This window comes from Polyodon spathula, chromosome 43, assembly GCF_017654505.1.
Source record: "Polyodon spathula isolate WHYD16114869_AA chromosome 43, ASM1765450v1, whole genome shotgun sequence".
NCBI lineage: Eukaryota > Metazoa > Chordata > Actinopteri > Acipenseriformes > Polyodontidae > Polyodon > Polyodon spathula.
The window spans coordinates 1,839,844-1,866,976 of NC_054576.1; the positions used below are offsets into that span (position 1 = coordinate 1,839,844).

The 27,133-nt window shown below is 41.3% G+C and overlaps 2 protein-coding genes and 1 pseudogene across 3 annotated transcripts; 1 reads left to right on the forward strand and 2 right to left on the reverse strand.

The window, feature by feature from the left end:
• The first annotated feature begins 218 nt into the window (after positions 1–218).
• LOC121305546 (NXPE family member 1-like) lies at positions 219–7,863 on the forward strand. Its single transcript, XM_041237208.1, has 5 exons — positions 219–483; positions 1,263–1,960; positions 3,206–3,267; positions 3,624–3,842; positions 7,198–7,863. Exons 1-5 carry the CDS (start codon positions 370–372, stop codon positions 7,737–7,739), a joined length of 1,635 nt encoding a protein of 544 aa, XP_041093142.1. The 5' UTR covers positions 219–369; the 3' UTR covers positions 7,740–7,863.
• A 4,158-nt stretch (positions 7,864–12,021) lies between these two features.
• Positions 12,022–20,495, reverse strand: LOC121305547 (TBC1 domain family member 25-like). Of its 2 annotated transcripts, XM_041237210.1 has the most exons (7): positions 19,853–20,495; positions 18,576–18,685; positions 18,115–18,269; positions 16,851–16,975; positions 16,352–16,540; positions 15,681–15,956; positions 12,022–15,609 (listed from the first exon to the last, which is right to left on the reverse strand). In XM_041237210.1, the coding sequence occupies exons 1-7, from the start codon at positions 19,895–19,897 to the stop codon at positions 13,183–13,185; spliced, it is 3,327 nt and encodes a 1,108-aa protein (XP_041093144.1). In that variant the 5' UTR covers positions 19,898–20,495; the 3' UTR covers positions 12,022–13,182. The 2 variants fall into 2 exon arrangements, with proteins under 2 accessions (XP_041093144.1, XP_041093143.1); XM_041237209.1 differs by lacking the exon at positions 19,853–20,495 and having other exon boundaries at positions 18,576–19,494.
• A 3,022-nt stretch (positions 20,496–23,517) lies between these two features.
• On the reverse strand, positions 23,518–25,876 carry LOC121305543 (annotated as a pseudogene).
• Between the last annotated feature and the right edge of the window lie 1,257 nt (positions 25,877–27,133).

The following is a 27,133-nucleotide window of genomic DNA, read 5'->3' on the forward strand; positions in this document are numbered from 1 at the left end:
CAAAAGCTTTATTATTGGTACAAATAAAACAAACCATTCCACCGTACTGTGCTATCTGTTTATTGTTTTGGATTACTGCATCATCACCGTACCTGCTATACACCTGTTTATGATCAGGAGCGACTTTGCCACACCTGCCTACACCTAGTCAAACTGGTTTCACAACCAAGTAGCGCAAAGTATGACAAATACCTAAATACCTAACTTGTGCTGCATAATGTGACTCTACCTACCTCCCTCTTCGAGTTTTGGTGACTTTCTGCATTTCTGTTGCTGCCTCTTCTACCATTGCTTCGTCTCTCAATCCTGATACACTAGTGTACGATCAGGAGCAGACTAACCTCTCCTCTCATCTTCAGAGTACCGGACATGGCTGGAGCAGAAATCACCCTGAACAGGAAATCTCATCTCCCGTATTTCAATAAGATGAAGATTTTATTTGTGATTCTCTTGCATGTTGTCCTCTATATATACTTGCTGCTGGTAAGATTGTCTTTTCCTCTGTTCAGTAAATCAACGCTCCTTCTGCATTTTATAATTCAAGGGGATATAGTAGAGGCAGAGGTATGTCTGTATATCACGCGTCTCCATACATCTGTCATGAAACTTGGTATTATTTAGCAGAGGTTATTGAAGTATTACATTCTGGGGATAAGGGGGGTCTGTCTGTGCATTCATCCAATTGTAAGTCACACATTTTTAAAATAGTATTAATTTCCCCTCCCCTCTGATGTATTTTAGCAAAATTTGTAACAAAGTTTAGACACACAACACATTGTTCTAACCCTAACCTAGAGCTCTGAAGTGCTTGTCCTTCATGAATCTGTTGTCTGAATGGGGTATGGCTTCATAATCGAAGGCTCAGATTTACATTAAATACGACTTTCAAATATTTCCACTGCGGTTGGTCAGATTATGTTTATATGCATTCATTTGGCAAGACCTGGACTGCTTTTTCTAAACAAACAGATCAAGATATTCAATGGGGAAAATCTGTTGAAACACAGAAACAACAGCATAATTACAGGGCAATTTTTTGTTAGTTTTTTAGTTCTAGTGCAATTTTTTTTAATTAATCCTAGATTCAAACCCAAATAATTAAAGCTTAATGTTAAAACCTGACTTTCTATCATGTATGATGCATGCATGTCAAAAAAGTAACGAAAGTATTTCTTAGTTAAAATGAAAATACTGGAATATGATAGAATCCCCCATTGCAGCTCCAGTAGTGGAGAATGACTCCTATCTTTTTACTCTTGCAGCGTGTTAAGGGGTTTGACAGACGACTCCTGTTACCTCCCAACCCAAGATTACATGATCCAACAAGAGCTACTGAAGCAAAAGTCAATGAAATATTGCAAGCGCTAAAAAGACACATACCTACAGTAAATCAAACTCAACTGGAACTCACCAGCAGTGGCGAACACAGCCTGGTCACCTTAATGAACCCGAAGGAGAATTACTGTGTGGGAGAGATCCTCAGTGTCCGAGTGGAAATGAATGACTACCTGGGCAAACCCAAGACATACGGGGGAGATTTCTTTCTGGCTCGGATCCATTCTCCAGAGCTGCAAGCAGGAGCGGCGGGCGTGCCTGAGGATTTCAACAACGGGACCTACCGCGTCAACTTCACTTTGTTTTGGCCGGGCAGCGTGAAGGTTTCGGTGCTTCTGATACATTCAAGCGAGGTGGTCTCGATGTTATCACGAGCTAAAGAGTATTGCAATGATAAATTTATTTTCACAGGCACCTTTCATAACAGTACGCTACAGGAGACATCTATATGCGACATTCATCTGAGCACAAATGAAACCGTCTGTAAATTCAAGGACAATGGGAACCAGGAATCATTTTCCTGTTTCAAACCTAAAACATTGCCGTGTGAGACCCTGCATTACACAACATCAAGGAACATCGAAGCGTCCTGTCTAACCGACGCTGAGAACGAGCTTCTAAAGAGGTTTGGTTTCTCTTTACTCTATTCTGTATTTCTAAACCAGTGTACGTGTGGAGTAAAGATGTAGATCTGTGCCATTTACCCGGTTGGCTTCATTTCTTTACATTGAATTCAATGGGCTCTGCGTTAGTTGTTCATGAACCTTGCAATGAGATTTCAAGAGATAATGAAGTGTATTTCTGCCTCAGTAAAGAGATGATTCTTTAGCTTGTCCCTTGAATTTGATGTGTTTTGACCACTGGAACAATGCAAGTCATACCAAACTGAACAAAACAAAGCCCTATAATACTCTCATAATATCTACTGAGAGTAACAATTACCAGGCTTTATTACTGACAGGTAGAATTATACAGAGAAATTCACTACTGCTAGAGTTTATGAATTAACCCTGATACAAAGTTAAATCATTGACAGTGTTTCCCCTCTGCTGCGTGTTCCAACTGCCAGTGAGTTTAACAGTGTAACGACACATAAACCCCAGCCCAGCCCAGCCCAGCCCAGCCCACTAGAGATACTTTTTGCAACGCCCAAACTGCTGCACATTCCAGAGAGAGAGAGAGAGAGAGAGAGAGAGAGAGAGAGAGAGAGAGAGAGAGAGAGATGCCCACACCCACAGGGATGGAAATAAGACCCCTACTGCATCGCATTTTCATCCATTCGCCCCATAGCAGCCATTACATGTATTGAAATAGTTCAGTTCTCAGTAAGAACTACTTAGACAATTAAATTATTACTGAAATGGTTACAAGTACCAGATGTTACAACAGTATGATGAAATCTAAATTCTGTGAAAAGAAGAACATTCTGGGTGCCAAAATACTAAACAAAAACCGATCAATCAATGCTCCAAAGGTCCTTGTAAAGATGGTCAGTGTTGTAAGCAGAGTAAAGAAATGAATATAATATCTGTAAACAAGTGTGCACAATTCCAACTGATGTGTTAGCAAGCTACCTGTATTGATACTAATATTGTAAAGTTACGCACACATAGCTTGAACATTATTGTCATGCACAATAATGTAGCACCTATTCATAACAGAAATCAAATAGGGATCAGTCAGCTTATTCTGGGAGAAGCCTTCAGGTACAGTGATGGTCTGTCGTCAGGAGACCCACACTGGCCAACCTGCAATTACAGGTGCTCTCATGCAAATGCTGCGATATACATGGTCTCTGTGTGTGTATTAATGCCTCCTTAAAACATGAAACTGTACAAATGCAATAAAGAGGTTTTCTTTTCTTCTGAAGGTCTACGGTTGGCGTGACAATCCAAAATAATTTCAAAGACATTACAGTGGTTACCTGTAAAGGTAAGGTTCCTTTGTGATTTGATTATGTAAGTGATTTGAATTCTTAAATTAAAATAGTACAACCTTGAAGTAACCTAAACCTCTGGGCTAATTAACTAAATACTTTTAGGAAAAACAGCAATATAAAGGATGTCTAAATGTTTGTTTTGCAAGTATTATGTGTTGATCTTCACATGACATACCAGTGGGAGACAGCTGGATCGAGAGATAATGTGTCTTGTGATCTCGACATAACAAATCTGTAATTGTGTTTTCCTGTCCTTAATGAGCCACCGTAGTATTGGTCTTTTTATTCTAAGTGTAGAAAGCATTTTAATAACACTGTCAGGCTGTCAATAGAATGCTTTCTGTTTTAGATCGTGTTCCTCAAGCTGCTGGGAAGTGTGAGCTGGGAATGAGCTCTCCTATCCCCAGTGGATTTTTCCATTCAGACCAGTGGAGTTCTTCCTATTGCAGAATGAGCAGCTTCCAAAATGTGAACGACATGAACCAGTGCCTTCAGGGGAAACAGGTTTACCTGCGGGGGGACTCGACAATGCGCCAGTGGGTTGAATATTCCACATACAAACTAAACGGTAAACAGATTTTGCTTTGACTAACTTGAAATGGATACATGTTGATAAGCCGATGCAGAACGTGATATTTTAGCTGTACAATTTCGCTTTGAACAATTTATTTCACTAGACATTGTACTTTTTTATTTAAACAGCAGTCTAGCTATATTTGTTCTGTGTTTATTTCACACAGTGAATGGAGTATCCTGTAGTTCAACAACAGAAAGTCTCTTCCAGATAGTTAATTGTACCAGAATTATTCTTACCTTGTTGATTCAACATTTGAAAGACAGTCAAATGAAGGGGCACTTAAAGTGTGTAGCCGTTCTGATAGACTATGCTCAAATCTGACACACAAACAAAGCAGACACAAACTTTTGAAAACTATTTTCAGGTTAAAAAAAACAAAAACATCAATGCCAACTTAATGTAAACCTGTGAGTATATTTAGCTGACCTCCCTTAGAAAAAGCAAATCAGTTTCAGCTTTTTAAATGTAAATTGCTAAATTACTTTGCAATGGGGGATAAATAGCTTGATGTTTATGTCAAGATGATTATTATAGTTAAGGAATTTAACGATTTATATCCATTACAGTGTATTAATCCATTGTGATGCCACCCTCTGAAAATAACACCAAATATATATGCTATAACAAATATTAGAAAATGGATCAGAGATTTCCTTTCAAGCCACTTGATCTCTTTGATCTCTGGTAAAGGACCTTCTGTATCATCGTTCAAACTATGTTTAAGTCACAGTTCCAAATCAATCTGCAGGAAAATGGAAATACTTTTTTGTATGGTGAAAAAAAAAATCTGCTCTAGTACACATCCTCTGAATGCTATCTGTCAATGGGCTTATTTCCATGAGCGTTTTCTGTTTCTCGAGACGTATGATTCACAAAATAAACATGGACTTTTTTTACGTTTTTATTTCCCTCGGAGCACCTACTTTTAGCCGAAAGCTATGCAAATATGGAGGGGGGGAGGGTCATATTTAAATTAGCCATGCTGACGGCCCCCTTAGACTCGTGCTGTTAACCACAAAAGTCCCCAAAATACTGTTTACATGAGCAGAGAACAATTTCATGAGAGAACCCATGTGTCATCGTGTTTGACATAAATGGTTATTGAAGATCTGATTTGCTGATGGAACGTGCCTTTTTTTAAAATACTTTGTTTTTCTCTTGCCCACACTGCTTTTCACACATCATCTGTGCTGGGGTGGGGTGGGGTTAGATCTTTATCAATAATAAACTGGGCCAAATCTGAGTGGTCGTTGAAAAGATGTTTGGGCTGTTGAAAGTGAGGTGGAGGATACTATGAAGACCAACATAAGAAAGTTTACAAACGAGAGGAGGCCATTCGGCCCGTCTTGCTCGTTTGGCTGTTAGCAGCTTATTGATCCCATAATCTCATCAAGCAGCTTCTTGAAGGATCCCAGGGTGTCGGCTTCAACGACATTACTGGGGAGTTGGTTCCAGACCCTCACGATTCTCTGTGTAAAAAAGTACCTCCTATTTTCTTTTTCTAAATGCCCCTTTTATCTAATCTTTACTTGTGATCCCCGGTCCTTGTTTCTTTTTTCAGGTTGAAAAAGTCAATTGTGGTCGACATTGTCAATACCTTTTAGAATTTTGAATGCTTGAATCAGGTCACCACGTAGTCTTCTTTGTTCAAGACTTAACAGATTCAATTATTTTATCCTGTCTACATATGACATGCCTTTTAAACCTGGAATAATTCTGGTTGCTCTTCTTTGCACTTTTTCTAGAGCAGCAATATCCTTTTTGTAGCGAGGTGACCAGAACTGCACACAATATTTAAGATGAGATCTTACTAATGCATTGTACAGTTTTAACATTACTTCCCTTGATTTAAATTCAACACTTTTACCTATATATCTGAGCATCTTGTTGGCCTTTTTTTATAGCTTCCCCACATTGTCTGGATGAAGACATTTCTGAGTCAACATAAACTCCTAGGTCTTTTTCATAGATTCTTTCTTCAATTTCAGTAGCTCCCATGTGGTATCTATAATGAACACTTTTATTGCCTGCGTGCAGTAACTTTTCTCTGTTAAATGTAATTTGCCATATGTCTGCTCATTCCTGAATAAAGTCTCGATTGTTCTGGATGACCTTTGCTGCTGAAGCGTACTGAAGTGAACCATGGGTTTGTTCCTCAAATTATTACTTCCTGCTGCATCCTGCACAATCTGTGCCAGGACTGTAAGAAGGGGTTCAGACAAGTGGAGGAACATTTACCCCATCCGCCAGGAGGAATTGCACAACAACGACATGCAGAGGGTCCTGCTGTTAGAGACGCACTGCTATCTTTATTTGTGTAACCCGACTCTCTACTTTCACACTTGTTTCATTAGCTTATTTTCTATCTCTTTCTACCAAATACATCCTCATTTATGCTGCACTTGTGTAACTGCTTCTGCTTAATAAAGAATTGGAACATTGAGTAGTATTGTTGACTCCCAAGAAATAACTCGCGCAAATTCCACACCACATTTATTTTGAGAGTGGGTGTTGTGCATTGCATCAAGCTGCCTCATCATATCCTCTTCCCGTATGGATATTAACACCCGAGCCTCTTCATTGCTCCAATGGATGTCTTGCTCAGACACGACTAGGAGAAACTGCATGTGAGTATAATTGTACACTTTTAAACATGGTGTTTAGTACTACTTTACAATAGTCATTTTGACAGATGTTGGGAAAGCTATTTGCAAGTGCATTCTGAAGTACTGTACAGTAGCTGTAACCACCTGAATTCACAAGCCACAAAAAATGGGTTATCTGCAACATCTAATCTGATAAGGAAAATTAACATTTTCACCACCAACTCGTGTTTAAGTGGATGTTGATTTCACAAGCATTTCCTGGAATCTAACGTGAAAATTTGATTTTCCCCCTTAAATACTTCGTCTGTTTTTTGGACCAGCATTGCCGGTTCCTGTGAGAAGTTGTTAAAAAGTGAAAAGTGAAAGAGTGAACAAGGTTATATATATATATATATATGTGTGTATTTTAGGGATGTCATGTGATTAGAACAATAAAAATTATTTCAGTTAATCTTGGTTTTAATCACATATTTGATTGATCCAATTAGTGCATCCATCTCATTCAAATTAGTTTTATTACTGATTATTTTTAATAATGGTTGCTGACAGTGAAGAATCCATTACAACACCAAGGTCATTCTTTTGGTCGGCCTATTCCCGTTCTATAGCACCCATTCGCTAGTTAAACCCTACATGTTTGTAACTGGCATGCAACCTCCATATCAAAAATAAACAAACTGGAGACAACTGTGTGTTTTAGATAATGAAGTTAGCCTTCGATCTCTCTTCTTCCTCCACAGACCTGAAGTTTACAAGTAATACAGCACCCCAGGCACCCAAGCTTGCTGTTGACAAGACGAGAAACATAACCATGTTCTGGAAGATGCACGGATTCCCTTGCATTTCATTTTCACCGTGCTTCATTGGTGGTGGATTGTATATTGTTCGGGAACTGGACAGACTCGCTGGCGGGGAGAACACTGTTGTAGTTATCACTGTTGGTCTCCACCTTCGTCCTTTCTCCTTGAGGTTCTACGTTACAAGAATGATGAACATCAAGCAGGCTGTCGCAAGACTTCTTCAGAGAAGCCCTTTGACCAGGGTGTTTATTAAATCAGAGAACACCAGAGAACTCCAGTTTGAGACGCTCCGCATGAGCAACTGGCACGGTTACCTCCAAAACCTGGCTCTGAGGGAAGTGTTTCGGGGGGCGAAAGTGGGGTTCATTGATGCTTGGGACATGACTGTAGCTGCAAACTCATTTGACGTTCACCCGAACAGGAATATTGTTCATAATCAATTTGCTTTGTTTTTGTCCTATCTATGTGGTCCAAATTCTTAATGGAGAGTGTTTGTGGAATTGGCGCGTTGACATAATTTCCCTGTAGCTTTTGAAATGGCTACTTTTAATATGTAGGTTTGTGCAAGAGGTTTTGGTTCATAAAAATATAAATAAAGACATGAAATGCGGTTTTACTTCAAAACAGCCGGCATACATTTAATTAGATATTATATTCAGACATTATATAGAGTGAAAAGGAAGGTCACTTTGTGCGGTTTCATTCAGTTATAAACAACTTATTCGCTAAACTTAAAAGATACAAAAATAGGGCAGAGTGTCCTAATTAGTATAAACCTTGTAATGCACCGTATTTCCCACACAGTATGGGCTAAACAGAGTTCCAATTCACAGGTGCCTCTGTATGAGATATCCATCTCAAAATATAACTGAATCCTATTCTCCATTTACACACTTATACAAGGATAAATGTAAAAAGAAATCGATCAATAAGATTAAAGCACACTTATTTCAAAGCAGCATGTGAATGAAAACATAACTAAATAAATATTCATTTATACTGATGACTTTGATGTACTTTCCCACATGTGCTCTGTATAGTTATAAAATATTTTATTAATTTTATTTACTGCACAACAATGACATAATGTCCTCAAAATAAATTGCTCCCAATTAAGACTTCAATTTTTTAAGTATTACATGAACAGTTATTTTAAAATGCAAGCTATTCCATTTTTCACCCCACTGTCTCTCTTCTACAACATCATTGGTCAGGCTCTAAAATAACTAGCCTATCACAACTCAGACACGATGCCTCCCTTGTAAGAAAATGTATTACGCCCCCTTTCCTTTTTACTGGTCAGTCCTGTTTAGGCTATATGGTGATTGGCTCTCATTCCTATCGATCACTCCAGCTCGCTGTTTGATTGGGTGGACGGAATCTTAACTAGGTACACAGTCTTTAAATTTGAGGGGAGTGAGTTGCTGCTGCTGGGTACAATATTAATAACATTTTAATCTAAAGTCTTTTTTTTTTTTTTTTTTTTTTAGAATAGCCTGAACACAGGTTAATGTTAACGGTGCAAACGTTTCATTTGCGTACAATTTGTACACGTGTGTCTACAGGTAAATTAAAACGACACACACACACACACACACGTGTCTCTAACCGCACTGTGATCAGCAGCCGCTCGACCACCAGGGCACGAATTACAAAGTTGCTGACGAAAGAGGCAAGCTATCTCGGCTGTTTCAAATGTATCTGATAAACTAGACACTTTGAAGATGGATATATATGTCCCATGTTTATCCTTAGGGGTGTACTTGACATATGGGACGGAAATAAGACTCAAATTACATAGTACTTTGATCCATATCTGATTTCCAGGGAGTTTAATAATAAGGCGACACACCTGTGTTCGTTAGCTAGAGGCGCCGTAGCTAATCTGGCTGGTAGTAAAACCTGGAGGGGTGCAGCTGCTGTGCACCAGGAGTCCCATCCCTGAGGTGTGTGTTTGTCTCAGCTGTAACTTGTCTGTCTCTTTGATTTCCGCAGCGATGGAGAGTTCATTTCGTCAAGGTCCGTCATTTATACACCTTTTTTTCTTTTCAAAAAGAAATGTGTTATAATAGTGATAAGTTTCTTTTGGTGCTCGGTATACAATTTGTCAACACGTGTTCAGTCGCAGATGTAGTTGACAAGTTGAATATAAGATTGCTCAGGTTTGCACGTTGACTTTTGGACTTAACTAACCGATTATCGATTGCTCTGTCCTGGTTTGCAAAAAAAAAAAAAAAAAAACATTAACCCTTTCAGGACCATGCATTTTTCAGTGGGGTGCTCCCTAAGGATCAGGCATTTTTTATCTGTGTTTGACTCTAAAAAATTAAATACTCGTTTATTTTTTACAGTAGCATTGAGTCTGTTCTAAAAAAAAACTTGGCAACGTTATAAAGCACTTTAGAAACCATGCAAACTTTTTTTCAACACAGTATTTATTATTATGCATTCTGCTTGGACATGTATAAAAACATCTTATTCTAAAACCAGCGGGACCTTGCAATAAATCCTGAACGTTTTGTTGAAACATATTGATGTTTAGGCAAATTAACATTGTTTCACCCTAGTGATTGCAGTGATATAACACACGTTTATTCTCAGGGTCTTTATAAACAACATGGACACTATGTTCTCAAAATAAATATTTATAAGTAAAATAATAGTCATTCATTCTGTTATCAGTTGCCCCCCTTTTTTTTATTTGCTGTAAAAGTTCCTGTGATGGGTCGGTACATCGCACTGTAACCAAGGACTGAACTGAAGTCAGCGTGCCAGTTCCAACAGAGTGTGGACAGGGTTAGGGTTGGAGTGAGGAGGAGAATCCTGGGGCAGGAGAGGGGAGGATGAGCTGTGTTAGACTAACCAGTCTCTCCCTCTCTGAAGGCAGCTGTATTTCCACTCAGTCTCTCTCTTTCTGTATTGAGACATCCTGTATTATACTAACCATTCTCTCCCTCACTCTGTCTCTCTCTCTCTCTCTCTCTCTCTCTCTCTCTCTCTCTCTCTCTCTCTCTCTCTCAGGTCAGCTGTATGGGGGCCTGCTGTATTCTACACTGAATATCGGGAGGGTTCCTCTCACAGTGAGAAGGGACACCCCCTGTATTTCTGGTTCTACTTGTCTTCATGAACGCTCTCTGGATTGTGATCCAGGCTCTGCTCATAGGGGATGCCTGGCGCCACCTAGCGGCAGCTCAGGGCCTAGCGGACAAGTCCAAAGGGCCAAGACAGAGGAGCAGTAATCTCTATCAGATCAGACACATTGAAACCTATTGGAGCACAGGGAACGTGTGCAAATATATTTGTAAATATAAAATAGAGATAAATGAATATTCAGTCTTAAGAAACCTGTCATGCAAACCTAGCAACCTTGTTTATGGTATATTTTATCAAACAAATTTGTTGGAGAGGTAACGCAGTATATAAAAACAATACAGAATCAGCTGTGAAACACAAGAAATTATAAAGTGAGCCAATAGTTTAAAACAATGAACATAACCTGAGATTTTTAGTTTTAGAAAAAAAAAACTAAAATTAGATCATGTGCAATACAGAATAATAGATGAAAATAAATGGATAGACTCAATACTTTGATCATTAACTCTGTACAAGCGACATCAGCATACATAAATAAATATTGACCTATATATTGTGTTTAAATATAGCTCTTACAGAAGCAGCAAAATAAAGAACAGAAAATGCTTTTGAAGTTCATGCCGTATAGCAAAGTTCTTCTCTGCCTCTGTCTGGTTTGCTGACACTTGCATAATCCAGTTTATATCTCTCGCCCATCATATATATCTTTGAGCTGAATTTCACGGAGTCAGAAACTGATGTTTTAATCGTCACGTTAGTGTTACTTTTGTAGTGTGTTTTGCAATTTCTTCTCTGTTAGCTCACAGTCTGGCCATCTGTCTGTCACGCTTACAATTTCAGATTTCTAGAGAACCAGTTGTCCAATGGTGATCAAACATTTTGTCACTAATTCTTATACTATTCTGTACATGCTGCCCTTATGTTTTCACCTCGCTCATACTGTAGCTCTGGTTTTGAATGCACAGCTGTGACGATGGCAGGTAGATGATTCCAGGTTCGTAGATCCCCAATTACATACAGTAGCAGAAGTCAGAAAGGGTTGGCATTTTTATGCTATTTTTCTAACTAGTTATTTATGTTTTAGGAATTTTATATGTTTACACAAATTTATTGCATAAATTCTATTTTATTAGTTTTTCATGGTTATGACGATGGCAGGTCATTTGACAAAGAAATAAGAAAGTTTCATTTTCAATGTAAATACGGTGCTTCTGCTCTGAAAATACAAATATAAAGTTGCACCCCACTGTTCGATTTTCACGTTCGAAGCCGTTTTAAAATGGAGCTGCACATTTTGCTGGGGTGGCAGTTGTATGTAATCTGAAATCTCGGCTGATCTAGTTTTAAAAGGCATGTCATACGCAGACAAAGAACTGAAAAAGAACTGAATCTATTCAGCCTTGAACAAAGAAGACAACGTGGCGACCTAATTCAAGCATTCAAAATTCTAAAAAGATTCTGATACTTTTTCGACCTGAATAAAGAAACAAGGACCAAGGGTCACAAATGGAGATTAGATAAAGGGGCATTCAGAACAAAAAATAGGAGGCACTTTTTTACACAGAGAATTGTGAGGGTCTGGAACCAACTCCCCAGTAATGCTGTTGAAGCCGACACCCTGGGATCCTTCAAGAAGCTGCTTGATGAGATTCTGTCAATAATCAATAAGCTACTAACAACCAAACAAGCAAGATGGGCCGAATGGCCTCCTCTCATTTGTAAACTTTCCTATGCTCTTATCTGAATGCTACATAAAGAGTTAAACGGGCTTTTGTCCCACACATTCACAAGGAGTCTGTGTTTTATTTTATTTATTTTGGCATACTCTTAAAGACTTACAAAACATCTGGCTCCATTTTATTATCCTTTCACAGATACACTGAATAAACTGCACCCACCTGTCACCTTTTTTTTGGGGGGGGGTTCTTGATTAGATCTGACCTTCTACAGTCTTTTTATTTTGTGAAAACCCACCCTAGTTACCACAAAACAGTTGTACATAGTGGACTACGCAGTGTCAACTATATACACTTTTATGAGTGGAAGAAGAGGGTCAGTCCAGCTCACGTTGACCAAGCAGCGGATGCTTGACCTCTTGTGTTAATGTGTTAAATGATTAGGGCTGGATGACAATGATATTTTCATCACCACCATATTCTTAAATAATTTTTTTCATCTAAATTGAGACCTCCTCCCTAATTAGTAGTAGTTTTGTTTTTTGCTTTTTCAAAATAAAAGTCACACCAGTGTTCTCTCCCCCAACAGAGGCATGTGGGGCGTCTGTGTTAAAGTCTTTTTTCATTTCCCAGTTTAATACATGGTACCCCCCCCCCTCCACTTCATACACAAATGAAAAAACAGAAATGAATCTCGGGTTCTGTTGCAGGATTATTAACGATACCATAAATAATATTTTTCTAAAGCTATAAATAAATAAATTATGGACAACACCCCGACAACTCGACTTTTTTTCCAACCCTAGGATTGATATTTGTCAAGGTCCTCCTAAAGATCATGAAAACAGGATTGAAATAATTCTGTATCAGGAAAAAAATTGGTTTGATCGCTGATTTGTAGCGTCCTTGCTGGAACCCTTCTGTACTTTGGGAGAGTCCACCAAATTCTTTAAATAAATGTGATTTATACTTATGAATACATGCTATGCCGTCTCACAAAAACAGTCCCCATCGCCACTGTCACTGGTCACTTTATGTCATTACTGTATATCGTACAAAGAAACAGCAGCCCCGTTAGCAGTGTTACATGGGGACGTGTTGTGATCTGTGTATTGGTCATTGCCACTGGCTGGTTTCCACCGGAGGAAAGGAAAGGTCAGGAGAAAGGCTGCTTCGGGCTCTGGGCTGCCGGGGAATCAGAGCTGGCCTCGTCCCCTTCCTCCGAGTCCCAGACCTCGCTGTGCAGGTAATCTGCAAACAGAGCCTTGGCACGGTGCAGAACTCTGTTCAGGTTGTGTTTGCGGACCAGCCTGTCGAAATGCATGGCCAGCTCGTTGTAATCCAGCCCGTTCTTCACTATGTGGTCCCTGTGCTCCAGGAGGATGGACAGGCACAGGAAAAGCATGAATGGGTTCCCTTTGCCAAATTCCTGGGGGGGCGGCAGGGAAAGTGGGGGCTGCTGCTGCTGCTGCTGCTTGTCTTCTTTCTGTGCGACACCCCAAGCCTGGCTCTCCGGGGTAGCAGGGGTGCTTGTCTTGTTGGGGAGGGAGGGGGACAGTAGTCTGCTGGACAGGCATGGAGAGGAAGAAGGGGGAGAGTAAGTGGAGTTACGACGCCCAGTCGCCCCAGATGGGGACTTCCTACTGGGCAACGAGAACGATGCAGTGCGCCAGTTGGGTAGGCAGGGAGAGACTGGGCGCTCTCCTCTTTCCTTGTCGCCGCAGAGGCAAGGAGATCCTGCCTTCCCATTAGCCAGCAAAGGGGAGGCCGGCTTCCCATTGGGTAGAGATGGAGAGCCCACCCTGCCACTGGGTGGCGTCATTTTCCTGGAGAGGTTGCTGGCCGGGAGGGGGTGGGAGATGGGTGGTTGATTTGGCAGTTTAAGGAGAGGTTCTCTCTCCCCTTCTCCCAGCTCTCCCTCGCTTTCCTCAGTGGGGTGGCGGGAGAGGACAGAGGGGCTACGAGTTTGGCTACTCTCATCCACTCTGCTGTTTAAAACGTTTATCAAATTGATCACATTGTCCAGATCTTTCAAGTTTGTTTTTTCCTCAAGGTCAAAACTCTCGTTCCAAGCGCTGTAGTATTTATACTCCCCGAAACTGGGTTGTTTTCCTAGGGGTGGAAGTGGCAGGACACTGTGCCCCCCCTCTCCCTCTCCCTGTGTTTTGTTCTGTTCTTCTGTAAGTAATCCTTCCCTGCTGGATGCTTGCCTTCCTCCCTCTCCTCTCACCATGAAAGAATCCTCTATGTGCCTCGGTATTCCCCAATCCAGTTCTGCTGATGGATTCTCTTTTAGATTTGGTTTGTGTTCTTCACTCCCTACATTTCCAGCCTTCTCAGCATCCTCAAAAGGATTTTCTTTAGGATCCCCTCCCTGCTCTCTCACCTCCCTCAGTCCCTCTCTCCTCTCTGTCACTCTTGCTTCTATCTCTACCCTCACCCCAGTCTCCTTTTCCTCTCTCCCCTCCTGGGTGTTGGGTTTCGCCTCACACCTTCCTTCTTCCTCCCCTTCACTTTGGGTGCTGGGTCTCTCCATGTGCCTCCTTTCTTTCTCCACTAACTCACTCTCACCCTTTCTTTGTCTTTCCCTTTCTTCTTCATCCTGGTATGGTCTCAGCATCCTCTCCCTACTATCTCCTGTACTCTTCCCTTCTTTCCTCTCCTCTCTTTCCGTCTTATCTCCTTCTCTCTCTCTTGTCTCCAGCTCCTCCCTCTCTCCTTCCCCCTCCTCTCTCTCACGCTGGGAGACTGGACTTAGCCTGGGCTTCCCTGCTTTCTCTTCCCTCTCACTCTCCTCTCCCTCAACTGGGGTGATGGGTCTTAACATGACCCTGTCATTCCTCTCCCTCCTGTCCCACCTATCATCATCCCTATCACCCTGGTCAGCAGGTCTAAACAAGTGCTCCTTTCTCCATTCTTCCCCGTTCTCATCTTTGCCTCTCTCCATCCTCTCCTCCCCTGTGTTCTCCCTCTCATCTCCGTCACTCGTCTCCCCACTTTTCTTCTCCTCTCCTTCACCATGGGCGGTGGGCCTTTGCACGTGCTTCTCCTTGCTCTCTTCGCTGTCCACCTCCCCCTCACCCTCGTCCTGGGGGGTAGAACTAAGCATGTGCCTCTCCCTCCTCTCTCTAATTCCTTCCCTCTCCTCTCCCTCAACCTGGACAGTGGGCCTTACCATGTGCCTCTCCCTCCTTTCCTCCCTCTCCCCCTCCTCCAAGGTAAGCCCCAGCAGCTCCACCTCGGTCTCCGGAGGGTCAGGGGGCAGGGAGCTCCAGGTGACCTCCAGCATCCTCAGGGCGTCCTCAAAGGCAAACTCCCTCTTCAGCTCGAGCAGCAGCCAGCGGTAGCAGAAGAAGAGATCGTCTGCGCCGCGGGACACCAGGTAGGCAGAGAACTCTGGGTCGGAGTGGCGCAGCAGCAGCTTCAGGTGCTGGAATTTGAGGGACATAAGGTTGCCATCCGCCCGGAAGTTCCCCTCCAGGCGCTTCATGAGCCCGCAGAAGCAGATGAAGGCGTGGGCCTCGTTATCCATGACAGCCAGGATGGGGGAGGCCAGGTCACTCATACCCTGGCAGTACAAGACCTGAGTGAGAGTAGAGAGGGTGTGAGTGTAAAAGAGAGAGGGGGGTGGGGGGTTAGCTGTGTGTCAGTTACCTGCGGGTGAGTGATGGCGTAGGTGGTGAGCAGGCTGGTCAGCGCGGTGAGGTGGGGGCTGTCCTCGGACCCTGCATAGTAGGGGTGCGTGCGGTCGGTTCTCAGCACGTCTTTCAGCACGTTCCCCCGGATGAACTCCAGGTCCTCAGGGCTGGCCCGCTGGCTCCACTCCCCCTTCAGCTGCTCGTACTCCCGCGTCTTCCTCTTCATGTAGTCCATGCGCTCCTGACCCGTCAGACCATCAGGGTACACGTTCAGCAGGTAGCGCCACACCACCTGGGGAGGCCCAGCAAGAGAGAGAGAGAGAGAGAGAGAGAGAGAGAGAGAGAGAGAGAGAGAGAGAGAGAGGCTGGTGAACAACTCTTTCAACACTGCACATCTCCACAGACCTGGGGGGATCCTGATATTGTCAATAATTAGACCTGAAAGAAGAAACCAGGGGTCACAAATGGAGATTAGATAAAGGGGCATTCAGAACAGAAAATAGGAGGCAGAGAATTGTGGGAGTCTGGAACCATCTCCCCAGTAATGTCGTTGAAGCCGACACCCTGGGATCCTTCAAGAAGCTGCTTGATGAGATTCTGGGATCAATAAGCTACTAACAACCAAGATGGGCCGAATGGCCTCCTCTCGTTTGTAAATGTGTTTTCTCTCTCTCTCTCTCTCTCTACCTTGCGGAGGGAGGGCTCCACACCCCCGTGGTAGATCCTCAGTCTCAGATCCTCCGGTCGAGTCAGCTGACCCTGGTGGTTCAGGTAGCTGTGGAACTCTGTGTCGCTCAGTGGTGGCTTGAAGGGCTTCACATCCTCCCCATCGGACCAGCTGAGAGCCTGCTGCACCCGGGAAAGGGTCCTGCCAACCTGGGGAGAGACAGAGGGGTCAATGCACACACAGCAGCGAAGTCAATACACAGACACACACACTGTTCATTGGACCACTTATGCACCTTTGTCCCAGTGCTAAGCACTAACACAAATTCACCACAGACACTGACATACAGACTCACAGATACCGAGACACACACAGACACCGGCAGAGCCATACAGACAGACAGACACACACACACACACACACACACACATTGAGAGACACACAGAGGACACAGGCAGACAGACAGACAGACACAGACACTGAGAGAAAAGACACATACACAGATACAAGCACACAGACCTGGGAGAGAAGGGATTGTGTGAAGGGCAAAGCAGCAGCAGCCAAAGACTTCCTCTCTCCTGGCAGGAGATCCGTACCGATCACATCCTTTGGGCTGATGATATCCCAGTCCTCCAGCAGGGGGCCTAGAAGCGTGTGAGAGAGAGAGGGAGAGGAGGGAGCAGGAGAGGGAGAGGAGGTTAGTGCCTCCCTTGTGTATCACACACCAGTCAAATTAATCCTCACTGTTACAAGCAAAGGAAAAGGAGGGATAAAAACACAGTCCGTGCCAGGGCTAGACTCACCGACTCACACTGTGGGATTCGAATTGAACTTTGATTGAGTGAACTTGTTCGGAAAGCGAGCGCTTTTGTGTCACAGCCGAATCAGACGAGCTGCACGCTTGACTGTTGGCGCGGCCCGATGGAGATAAAGAAAAGTGGTTCATTTGCCCGGTCTCGGAAGCAGGAAGAAGCTGAGGTACAGGGAGCTCGGGAAAGACAGACTGTATCGGCTTGTCAAGCCCACTGAACATACAGAACTCAATCAGAGCCTTGTGGGATTCAACACGGCCCTGTTGCAGCAAACCTTTGGGGTATTCTTTCCGGCTCAAGTAGGTGTTTTTGCTTGACTGCCTTGTGTGAAACTATAAAGGAACTATCACTCCTATTGCACAGCAGTTTTACCCACTCCAGGTTTTACTAAGAGCTTGATTAGCTTAGGTGTGTCTTATTAAACTCATATTCAAATCAGAAATGGATCTAATCTGCAACGGCGCTTTTACTTCCTTCCCTGCTATACCCAGTTAGGAACCACCCTTGCAGGTATTTAATCTTGGGCCTCACAGGGGCAAACAACTGCAAATCTCTGTGCTCTCGACAAGCTATGGTTGAATGTTTTGCTTCACAAAGTCGAATGAAAGCTGCTGAATAACGTTACGCTAACTCACTGAATTACACATCAGCGTTTTGTAGTTTTCCGTACACTTTAACGAAGAAAAAAACTGTACAAAATTGAAAAATGTGATGTTTTTAAATCCAGCATGAAATACGTACTGATATTACGGCTTCCAGTAGAATTTTGCAATATCATTTTGCAGTTTCTTTGACTACATGATGTTAAATTAAAGACTTCAATTATGATCATATAGTTTGTTTGTTTTTTTTTTGTTTTGTTTTTTTTGTTCAACTATGTCTCAATCCTAAATTTCAAGGAACTTTTGGCCATAGCTGTACTGTCTCAGTTCAGCCACAGCGGGCTCCTGCAGGGAAGCAGGCTCACTCACTGTCCTCGGCTGGCTTGGTGTCGATCTTCAGCTGCAGGTAGGGTTTGGAGGCACTGAGAAAGGCTGCGTCCAGGTCCCAGTCCGAGAGCAGAGACAGGTACAGCTCCACACCCTGCCTGTCCCGGGACAGGTAGCTGATCCCAAAATTCCTCTTCCTGGAAAGAAGGGAGGAAGGAAGGCAGGAAGGAAGGAAGTAGGGCTAAAACCATCTTGGAAGTACAGAAGTGCTATCTCTTCTTTTCCCTTGTATTGCAGGTCCCTCCCCTTATCTCTACTGCTCTTCTCAATCCTTCACCTGACTCTCCCTCCCTTTATTCACTCCCACTCCCCATACCTGTCGAGTTCAAAAAAGATTGTGCCCTAGAACACCTCTTTCCCATTCATTCTCCATTCTCCTTTCCCCTCTCCTTCCTCTAACCTCCCTCCTCCTCACTTGTTCCCATCACCCCCCCCCCCCTTACTCATTGAGGTCGAAGGCTCTGATCATGATGTGCTGCAGGACGTCCAGTGAAGTGATCTGTGGGTCCACTGCGAAGGAGCGGAACTCAGACTGCTGGAACCCTTCACACTTCTGAAGACAAAGACTCAAGAGAGTCAATATATGGAGTTCATGAAGAATGGGCTGGCTGTGTGTGTGTGTGTGTGTGTGTGAAGACACAACTTTGTACATGCGTGACATCTCCCCATGGTACAATGTTACAGGACAGTGAACGTCTGTGAACGTGAGTAACATCAACACAAGTAGAAGTGAACAGAACTAAACCGAAATTAACCCACACAACAGACCTTCACCGTCCTAAACTCTGCTACATACTACTGTACTGTTAGTTGAATTTCCTGACGTGGTTATCGTCAGGCTTGTTATTGTGTGTTTCTATTTCGGACAAACAGGGAGATGCAGAATTCTTTCCTTTACTTATTCCAAAATACGTGCATATTTTCATAAACAACGCTATATATGGCCAGTGATTATACATTAGACTACACACACACACATACACAGGCAGGCTGATTATCCAATTTTTTACAGGCACTAAGGCAGCTGCTGCTAGTAAATGTAAATGTTATTATTTTTTTTTTAATATTAAATATAATTTTTCATTCTCTAAACTTCTAAAATATTTCTCTTTTCAGCCCTGACAAAACTACAGGCAGGGGGTCTGTTTGGGGGTCTCTCACTGGCCACAGGATTTGTGGTGGTAACCAGACCCTCTGAAAGGCTGCTGCTCATACATTTTCAATAGCTTTTAGTCATTCCAGTATATGTTTGCATGACTTAGGTGTGCGATAAGTTAATGCCTGTACTTAAATTAAAAGGTTGACTATCTGAAATACTTAAGATATACGTGCATATAGTATAAGCAACACTGTTATTACGAATGCAACTAACATTAACAAAAGCACATATCAAATACCGATAATAATAATAATAATAATAATAATAATAATAATAATAATATAGATTCTATAGGATACAAAACTCGAACACTCGATGCTAATTTTTAAAAGCGGCAATGTTTATTTACTATACTGCATTGGTTGACACATCATGGAGATGGTAAAATGGATTTACATGAAAAAACAGACTGCGGTGTAACTACAGTGATGAACCGTAACAGATCAAGAATGATGACAAGGGACCAAGCGAGGAATGAGGCTGGGGGGGTTATTAATTAGTGTCGTTATTAAAGGGATATCATATCAGATATAGATGCACACGGAATCAATTAACTCGTACCTTGACTCTCACACGAACCACTTCCCTCACCTCCTCAGCCTCCATCTCGCTGTGGAGTCGCGGTGAAGCGCCTGGTCTTGCTAAGTGTTTCGTGGCAGGGTTATTACTCGGGTTTCTTTATTTCCAGACGCTTTGCTGTTGTTTTACAGCGGTTTGCATCGCCATCGCTGCTCCGGGATCTGACGTGAAGCAGCATTACATCATCCAGGAAACTGCAGGGTTTCTTCTCATACCCCTATGAGGGATTGCATTCATAAATAACCCCGTTTGCTGTGACAGTGGGGTTTTCATAGGGTCACTGTGCATGCACAGTCTGCAGGATTTAAACATCTCATCAAGACATCGTTCAAGGTCAGAGTCCAGAATTGCTATTCGTTAGTGTTAATCGGAAGGAAACTGACACTATGCAAGAAATACTTACGCGATAGAGCACATGTGGACTGGAGGAGAGGCTCATAATGGGAGGCTATGGCCCCAAGGGACGAGCTATACTGAAGGGGTTATAACGCCTGTTGCCGCAGGTTCATCCCAGCGGCCGTCAGTTTCCCATTATGAGCTGAGGCCTGCTGTCCATATTTATTACACAAACCCGTCAAGAGAATAAGCCATTAAACTTTACATCGGCAGAGTTTCAGGAAGTCAGAAAACCACACAACGATTGGGTTTCACTGTTTTCATTTTTTACATCATATGTAGTAGTCATAATATTTTTTTGTTTTCTGAAAAATATAAAGATTAAAAAATATATATATATATATATATATATATATATATATATATATATATATATATATATATATATATATATATATTAATCTATATATAGTTATATATATAGATATATATATAAATATATATACATAATAGATATTAATACAAATTGTACACGTCCATTTATATACTAAGGTGTCAGTGCTGATATAAAGGAAGCAGAAAGGGAAAATAACAAACAATGTAAGATTTTGAATTTTGATGTATATATATATATATATATATATATATATATATATATATATATATATATATATATATATATATATTATATTTATTAAAGCTACTTTAACAAATTAGTCACCTCCCTTGTAGATATTTCAAGGCTTATGTAGCTATAAAGCAGGGCTTCTCAAACTCGGTCTTGGGGACCCCCTGTGGCTGCTGCTTTTCATTCCTGCTGAGATCTCATTACTTAGACCGTTAATTGAACTGATAATTTGCTTAATTAAACCATTTTACTTGTTTTCAGCTCTTAAGCAGTTGCAGATCAAGTTACTTATAAAATGTTATAGCTAACTTGAAATATGCAAATGTTCAAGAGTTGAAAACAAGGAAAAAGGTCTAATTAAGCAAATTATCAGTTCAATTAAGGCTCTAGTTAAGTAACTGAGGGCTCGGTTGGAGCCCAACAGCGACAGAGGGTCCCCAGGACCGAGTTCGAGAAGCCCTGCTGTAGAACGATTGAGAGTCTAAAATGAAAATGTAGTACAATTAGAATTTAAAAGAAAGCCAAAAGATTGCAAAACAGGACAACTAAGATAGAAAAGCTATCTTTGTGAAAATAAGTTTTTAAGGACATCATCTCAACCCATATCGATCAAACCTATTTTAAGCGATGTCTCAACATACAAACCAACGCTGTGTTGTTGTTTGTTTGTTTGTTTGTTTTTAGATAAATTTATTTAATGTAAAACAGGTTGCATAAACCACAACTAATGCAAACCAGTCAGTAACATCACTCCATTTCGGATTTAAATATTCTGTGTGTATACAAAGATTAACTTCGTACAGGGGGTGATCTAAACCAAAGATGACTTCAATGTGAAGCAAAATGGATTTTCTATCTCAAAACAGTACAACCTGAAGGAATTAATGAAGAATTAGGTTTACCATGTATCTGTATTCAATTATCTCTAATACGAACGCCAATGCTATGTCACTGTGTTATATAACTTGCTATAATCTGGATAACTGTTTGTTTAAACCCATGAGTTTATCAATATGCTACATTTTTATGATCCCTATCATTATTATTATATATGATATTTTCCTGTCAATGTAATTATTTAATAGAGTGTATATTATGTGTTATCTGATGTCTATATGTTCTATAGTATTAATTGGTCTGTACACCTGTTTAATTGTTTTTAATTAAACACCTGACTCTAATACCCAGGTGTTCCTAACCTGGTTAGCACAGCACTGAAGAAGGTCAAATGACCGAAACGTTTGTAGTTGCACGGAGCACTTAATTTGCTTGTTCTGCGGTCTAGTAAAAGAATGTTTTTTCGCTTGTTTTGATTATGTAGTGGTTTTCTTCTGTCCACTCTCCTGATCACAGTGTGCTGATCCTTTTTGACTTCTGCTACTGTACAGGGTTAACTACAGCTGTGGCCAAACTTTTTACATCAACTAGAACTTTAGGATTGAGGCAATTAAATTAAATCTACATTAGATATAATTTAGATGTTTTATTTAACATAATGTAAATCAAAGAAACTACAAAATGATAATGGCCTGTGATTGGTTAAAATCTCATCGCAGGAGGAAAGATAGATTGTCCTAACATCCTTACACCACCGGTCAATAGACTCAGGCTGCCTTGTGATTGGTTCACATCACTGTCAGGCCCGCCCCTTTTCAAAGGAACGCCCTTTTCCCCTTGCCTCTTCACAAGAGAAAATGGCTGAACGTCGATTCTGTGAGTTAACAGAAAAGAAATTACAAAACACACTACAAAAGAGGCTCCAAACACTGTCATGGCGATCAAAACATCAGTTTTCTTTCTGACTTTCTGAAATTCAACTCAAAGGTACGTACTTCTGTTGCCACTGTAACCACACTCACTTATTTCTATTGAAATCTACGAATGTGTTTGTGATGTCGCTTATACAAAGTTAATGATGTAACCATCTAATGTTGCTTTCTATTTAAACCAAAGTATTGAGTCTATCCATTTATTTTCATCTGTTATTCTGTATTGCACATTATCTAATTTTAGTTTTTTTTTTCTAAAACTAAAAATCTCACGTTATGTTCATTGTTTTAAAGTGTTGAACTATTGGCTCACTTTATAATTTCTTATGTTTCACAGCTGATTCTGTATTGTTTTTATATACTGCGTTACCTCTCCAACAAATTTTGTTACATGTTTGATAAAATATACCATAAACAAGGTCGCTAGGTTTGCAAGCCTGAATATTCATTTGAATATTCATTTATTTCTATTTTATCTTTACAAATATATTTGCATACGTTCCCTGTGCTCCAACAGGTTTCATTGTGTCTGATCTGATAGGGTTTACTGTGGAGCAAAATAGCAGCAAAATTAGCCTCCCTTCTGAAAGACAGTAGTGGTGCTTTTGAAAAAAAATGTTTTCATTTATACTGAATTAACTTGTTCAAGTAGGCTATTTGTAAATGCTTCTAAAAGCAAATTAATATATATAGACATCCAAACTCAGCAATAGGAAAGCGTCAGGTATGACCATTGAAAATGATCGCATTGGAGTCGCAAAGCCATTGCAGCCCGGTGCACAACGAACAGCTTTCATGAGGTTTCAGTACAGAACAGCTGAATAGATGTTGCATGGTGTTTTGCAAGCCTAGTTAAAATATCAAGGATGTCACATTCCCAGAGGGACTGCGATGTGTTCTGTTGCTCTCGTGTCTCTAATCGACGTGGCTCCTCTGTCTTGGCCCTTTGGACTTGTCGGCTAGGCCCTGAGCTGCCGCTAGGTGGCACCAGGCATCCACTATGAGCAGAGCCTGGATCACAATCCAGAGAGCGTTCATGAAGACGAAGTAGAACCAGAAATACAGGGGGTGTCCCTTCTCAATGTGAGAGGAACCCTCCCGATATTCAGTGTAGAAATACAGCATGCCCCCATACAGCTGACCCGAGAGAGAGAGAGAGAGGAGTGGGAGAGAATGGTTAGTATAATACAGAATGTCTCAATACAGAAAGAGAGAGACTGAGTGGAAATACAGCTGCCTTCAGAGAGGGAGAGACTGGTTAGTCTAACACAGCTCATCCTCCCCTCTCCTGCCCCAGGATTCTCCTCCTCACTCCAACCCTAACCCTGTCCACACTCTGTTGGAACTGGCACGCTGACTTCAGTTCAGTCCTTGGTTACAGTGCGATGTACCGACCCCCCCCCCCCCCCCCCCCCTCGCCCCCGCTTACCCAGCGACACAAAGAGCTGCAGCACGAAGTGATAGTGTTTGTTGAAGGCGTAGACAGTCCACACACTGAGAGGACCCACGCCCAGGCTGTGATCGTCTCCATGCACACTGTGAAGTTATCAGCTCTGCGGAGAGAACGAACAAACGACACACAGAGAGAGAGAGAGACAGTCTATCACTAAGTCTTCTACAGTGCTTCAATGTGACTTGACAATGTCCCACACGATGCACGTAATCATTAACCCTTTAAGGACCGGGATGGCGTTAACACGATCACACTGAAGTGAGCTTCTAGGACCGTGATTGTGTAAACACAATTTTTTAAAAAAAGCATTTTGTTTGACTACAGGGCCACCGTACTTTGTGGTAGAGGCTTGAAACCTGGTAGTTTTTGTTTTGTGTGACTTCACCGAGAGGGACATTTAGTGTCTAAAGGGCAGAGACAGTTTACAGCAGCCAGGAAGAGAAAAAAACATCACAGGAACTTTTACAGCAAATAAAAAAAAGGGGGGCAACTGATAACAGAATGAATGACTATTATTTTACTTATAAATATTTATTTTCAGAACAGTGTCCATGTTGTTTATAAAGACCATGAGAATAAACATGCGTTATATCATTACAATCACTAGGGTGAAACAATGTTAATTTGCCCAAAGATCAATATGTTTCAACAAAACGTTCAGGATTTATTGCAAGGTCCCGCTGGTTTTAGAATAAGATGTTTTTATACATGTCCAAGCAGAATGCATAATAATAAATACTTAACTTTAAAATCAAATGGAAAAAATACTGTGTTGAAAAAAAGTTTGCATGGTTTCTAACGTACTTTATAATGTTGCCAAGTTTTTTCAGAACAGACACAATGGTACTGTAAAAAATAAATGAGTAGTGAATTTTTAGAGTCAGACAACTAAAAAATGCCCGATTCTTAGGGAGTACCCCACTGAAAAATGCTTGGTCCTGAAAGGGTTAATGTTTTTTGCAAACCAAGACAGAGCAATCGATAATCGGTTAGCTAAGTCTATAAGTCAACGTGCAAACCTGAGCAATCTTATATTCAACTTGTCAACTACATCTGCAACTGAACACGTGTTGACAAATTGTATACCGTGCACCAAAAGAAACTTATCACTATTATAACACATTTCTTTTTGAAAAGAAAAAAGGTATATAAATGATGGACCTTGACGAAATGTTTTTCTTTCTAATCACTCGATCGTTGATCCTTGCCCACGCTTGAGTGACTGAAGCTCTTAATCACCTAATTAGTGAGCCAGTTGATTGGACGCTGGATGTGGAGCGATTTCAGCTGTCGAATTGCAAGCTTGAATAAAAGCAGTAAAGAAAATCACAGAAACAATCTGCCACGTCTGTCGAGAGAGCGGCGCCTTCGTGCGATCGGCGTGCTGGAGGCTGGACTGGGGCAGCGGGCTGTGGCTCACTGTCTTGGGCGCTCGCAGCCAGCGATTTCAAACCTGGCGAGACGGTATAACCAGACACACTCTGCCAATGACAGGACACCAACCGGGGGGACCAAGAGTCACAACACCTGCCCTGAAGGTCAGATGGGTTCCAGTGTCTGCTTTGTCAGCTGCCAGAAGGGGGCGCTGTAGAGGTTTACTCACAGAGCTGGGAGAGGAAGTGCTGGTCCGCAGGGATCTGAAGATGGAAGAGACTGAACCAACCCTCGATGACTCCGTGGATGAAGCCACACACCGAGAACCAGCACAGGGCCAGCCTGCGGCCCGTGTCCAGTCTCGGGCCAGCCCAACCGGACAGCAGCCAGGTCCCCAGAAGCAGGGTCCCCGACACGGAGAAGAGGAAAGTCAGAATCTCAGCCATGCTATAGATAGATACTTTTTTTTTTTTACTTTTTGAAAATACTTTATTTAACAATTAAATAGAATACACAAAAACAGTATTTATAGCACAGACATTATCACAAAATCAATTCAGATCCATCCAAGGTGAACAAAACAATACATAAAATATTGTGGACACATAAAAATTCACATCACAGATATTCCTCCAGATCACCATCCTTAAAAGCGCACAACACCCTGTCTACACACCAAACTTCCTCAAACATTGCGAAATAATGCTTTGCCTTATAGAAATAAAAGTCCAGTCTAACCCGTGTTAATACAAGCATTCTAAAAATGACAAAAGGACCAGTATTTAAAACATCATTCATTTTCTTTTTCCTGCTCTTTAAAATTGCTAATTTGGCCTGTCCAATAATTTATTTCTATTCATTATCTGTCTATCTATCTATCTATATATATATATATATATATATATATCCCTGTACATCCCCCGCTTGTATTTATCCCGGCTCACTTTAAAACTCCAGCACAGTCATAATTAGCAAAGACCGTACCGCAGTCATCCAGTCTGCAGTAACAAGGTGTGAAAACATTTCGTATATAGCAAGAAAAACAAAACAAAACAAAATCTAATAACCTCAAGCCTACCTTTTATTGAACACATACGGCATTCTAAAAACAATGACGTTTTTCTGAAATGAGCCGTAGGTAAACGAATCTTGACTGAAAACACAGTAATACCAATTAATGTAAAAACAAAATAGCACAGCTCGAATCAGCGTTCAAAATAAATTGGAAAAAAAAAAAGGCGTTTTCCTTTTGTTTTACAAAAATAGCGAATGATGTGTGTAGTGGAGACGAATCATTTCAAAGTACTGTTGTTGTAGAAGAGAGACAGTGGGGTGAAAAATGGAATAGCTTGCATTTTAAAATAACTGTTCATGTAATAATTAAAAAATTGAAGTCTTAATTGGGAACAATTTATTTTGAGGACATGTAATTTTTGCGCAGTAAATAAAATTAATAAAATATTTTAGAACTATACAGAGCACATGTGGGAAAGTACATCAAAGTCATCAGTATAAATGAATATTTATTTAGTTATGTTTTCATTCACATGCTGCTTTGAAATAAGTGTGCTTTAATCTTATTGATCGATTTCTTTTTACATTTATCCTTGTATAAGTGTGTAAATGGAGAATAGGATTCAGTTATATTTTGAGATGGATATCTCATACAGAGGCACCTGTGAATTGGAACTCTGTTTAGCCCA

What these genes read in the sequence shown, in the direction of transcription:
- LOC121305547 (XM_041237209.1), bottom strand. Translation starts at nt 18,847, where the DNA reads ATGTTACTCACGTTCACAGACGTTCACTGTCCTGTAACATTGTACCAT. An exon ending in AGAGCCTTCGACCTCAATGA is followed by an intron (nt 18,270 to 18,575) that starts GTAAGGGGGGGG and finishes CCTTCTTTCCAG; the next exon opens with GAAGAGGAATTTTGGGATCA. An exon ending in CACAATCCCTTCTCTCCCAG is followed by an intron (nt 16,541 to 16,850) that starts GTCTGTGTGCTT and finishes GTCTCTCCCCAG; the next exon opens with GTTGGCAGGACCCTTTCCCG.
- LOC121305546 (XM_041237208.1), top strand. Translation starts at nt 370, where the DNA reads ATGGCTGGAGCAGAAATCACCCTGAACAGGAAATCTCATCTCCCGTAT. An exon ending in TCTATATATACTTGCTGCTG is followed by an intron (nt 484 to 1,262) that starts GTAAGATTGTCT and finishes TTACTCTTGCAG; the next exon opens with CGTGTTAAGGGGTTTGACAG. An exon ending in TACAGTGGTTACCTGTAAAG is followed by an intron (nt 3,268 to 3,623) that starts GTAAGGTTCCTT and finishes TTTCTGTTTTAG; the next exon opens with ATCGTGTTCCTCAAGCTGCT.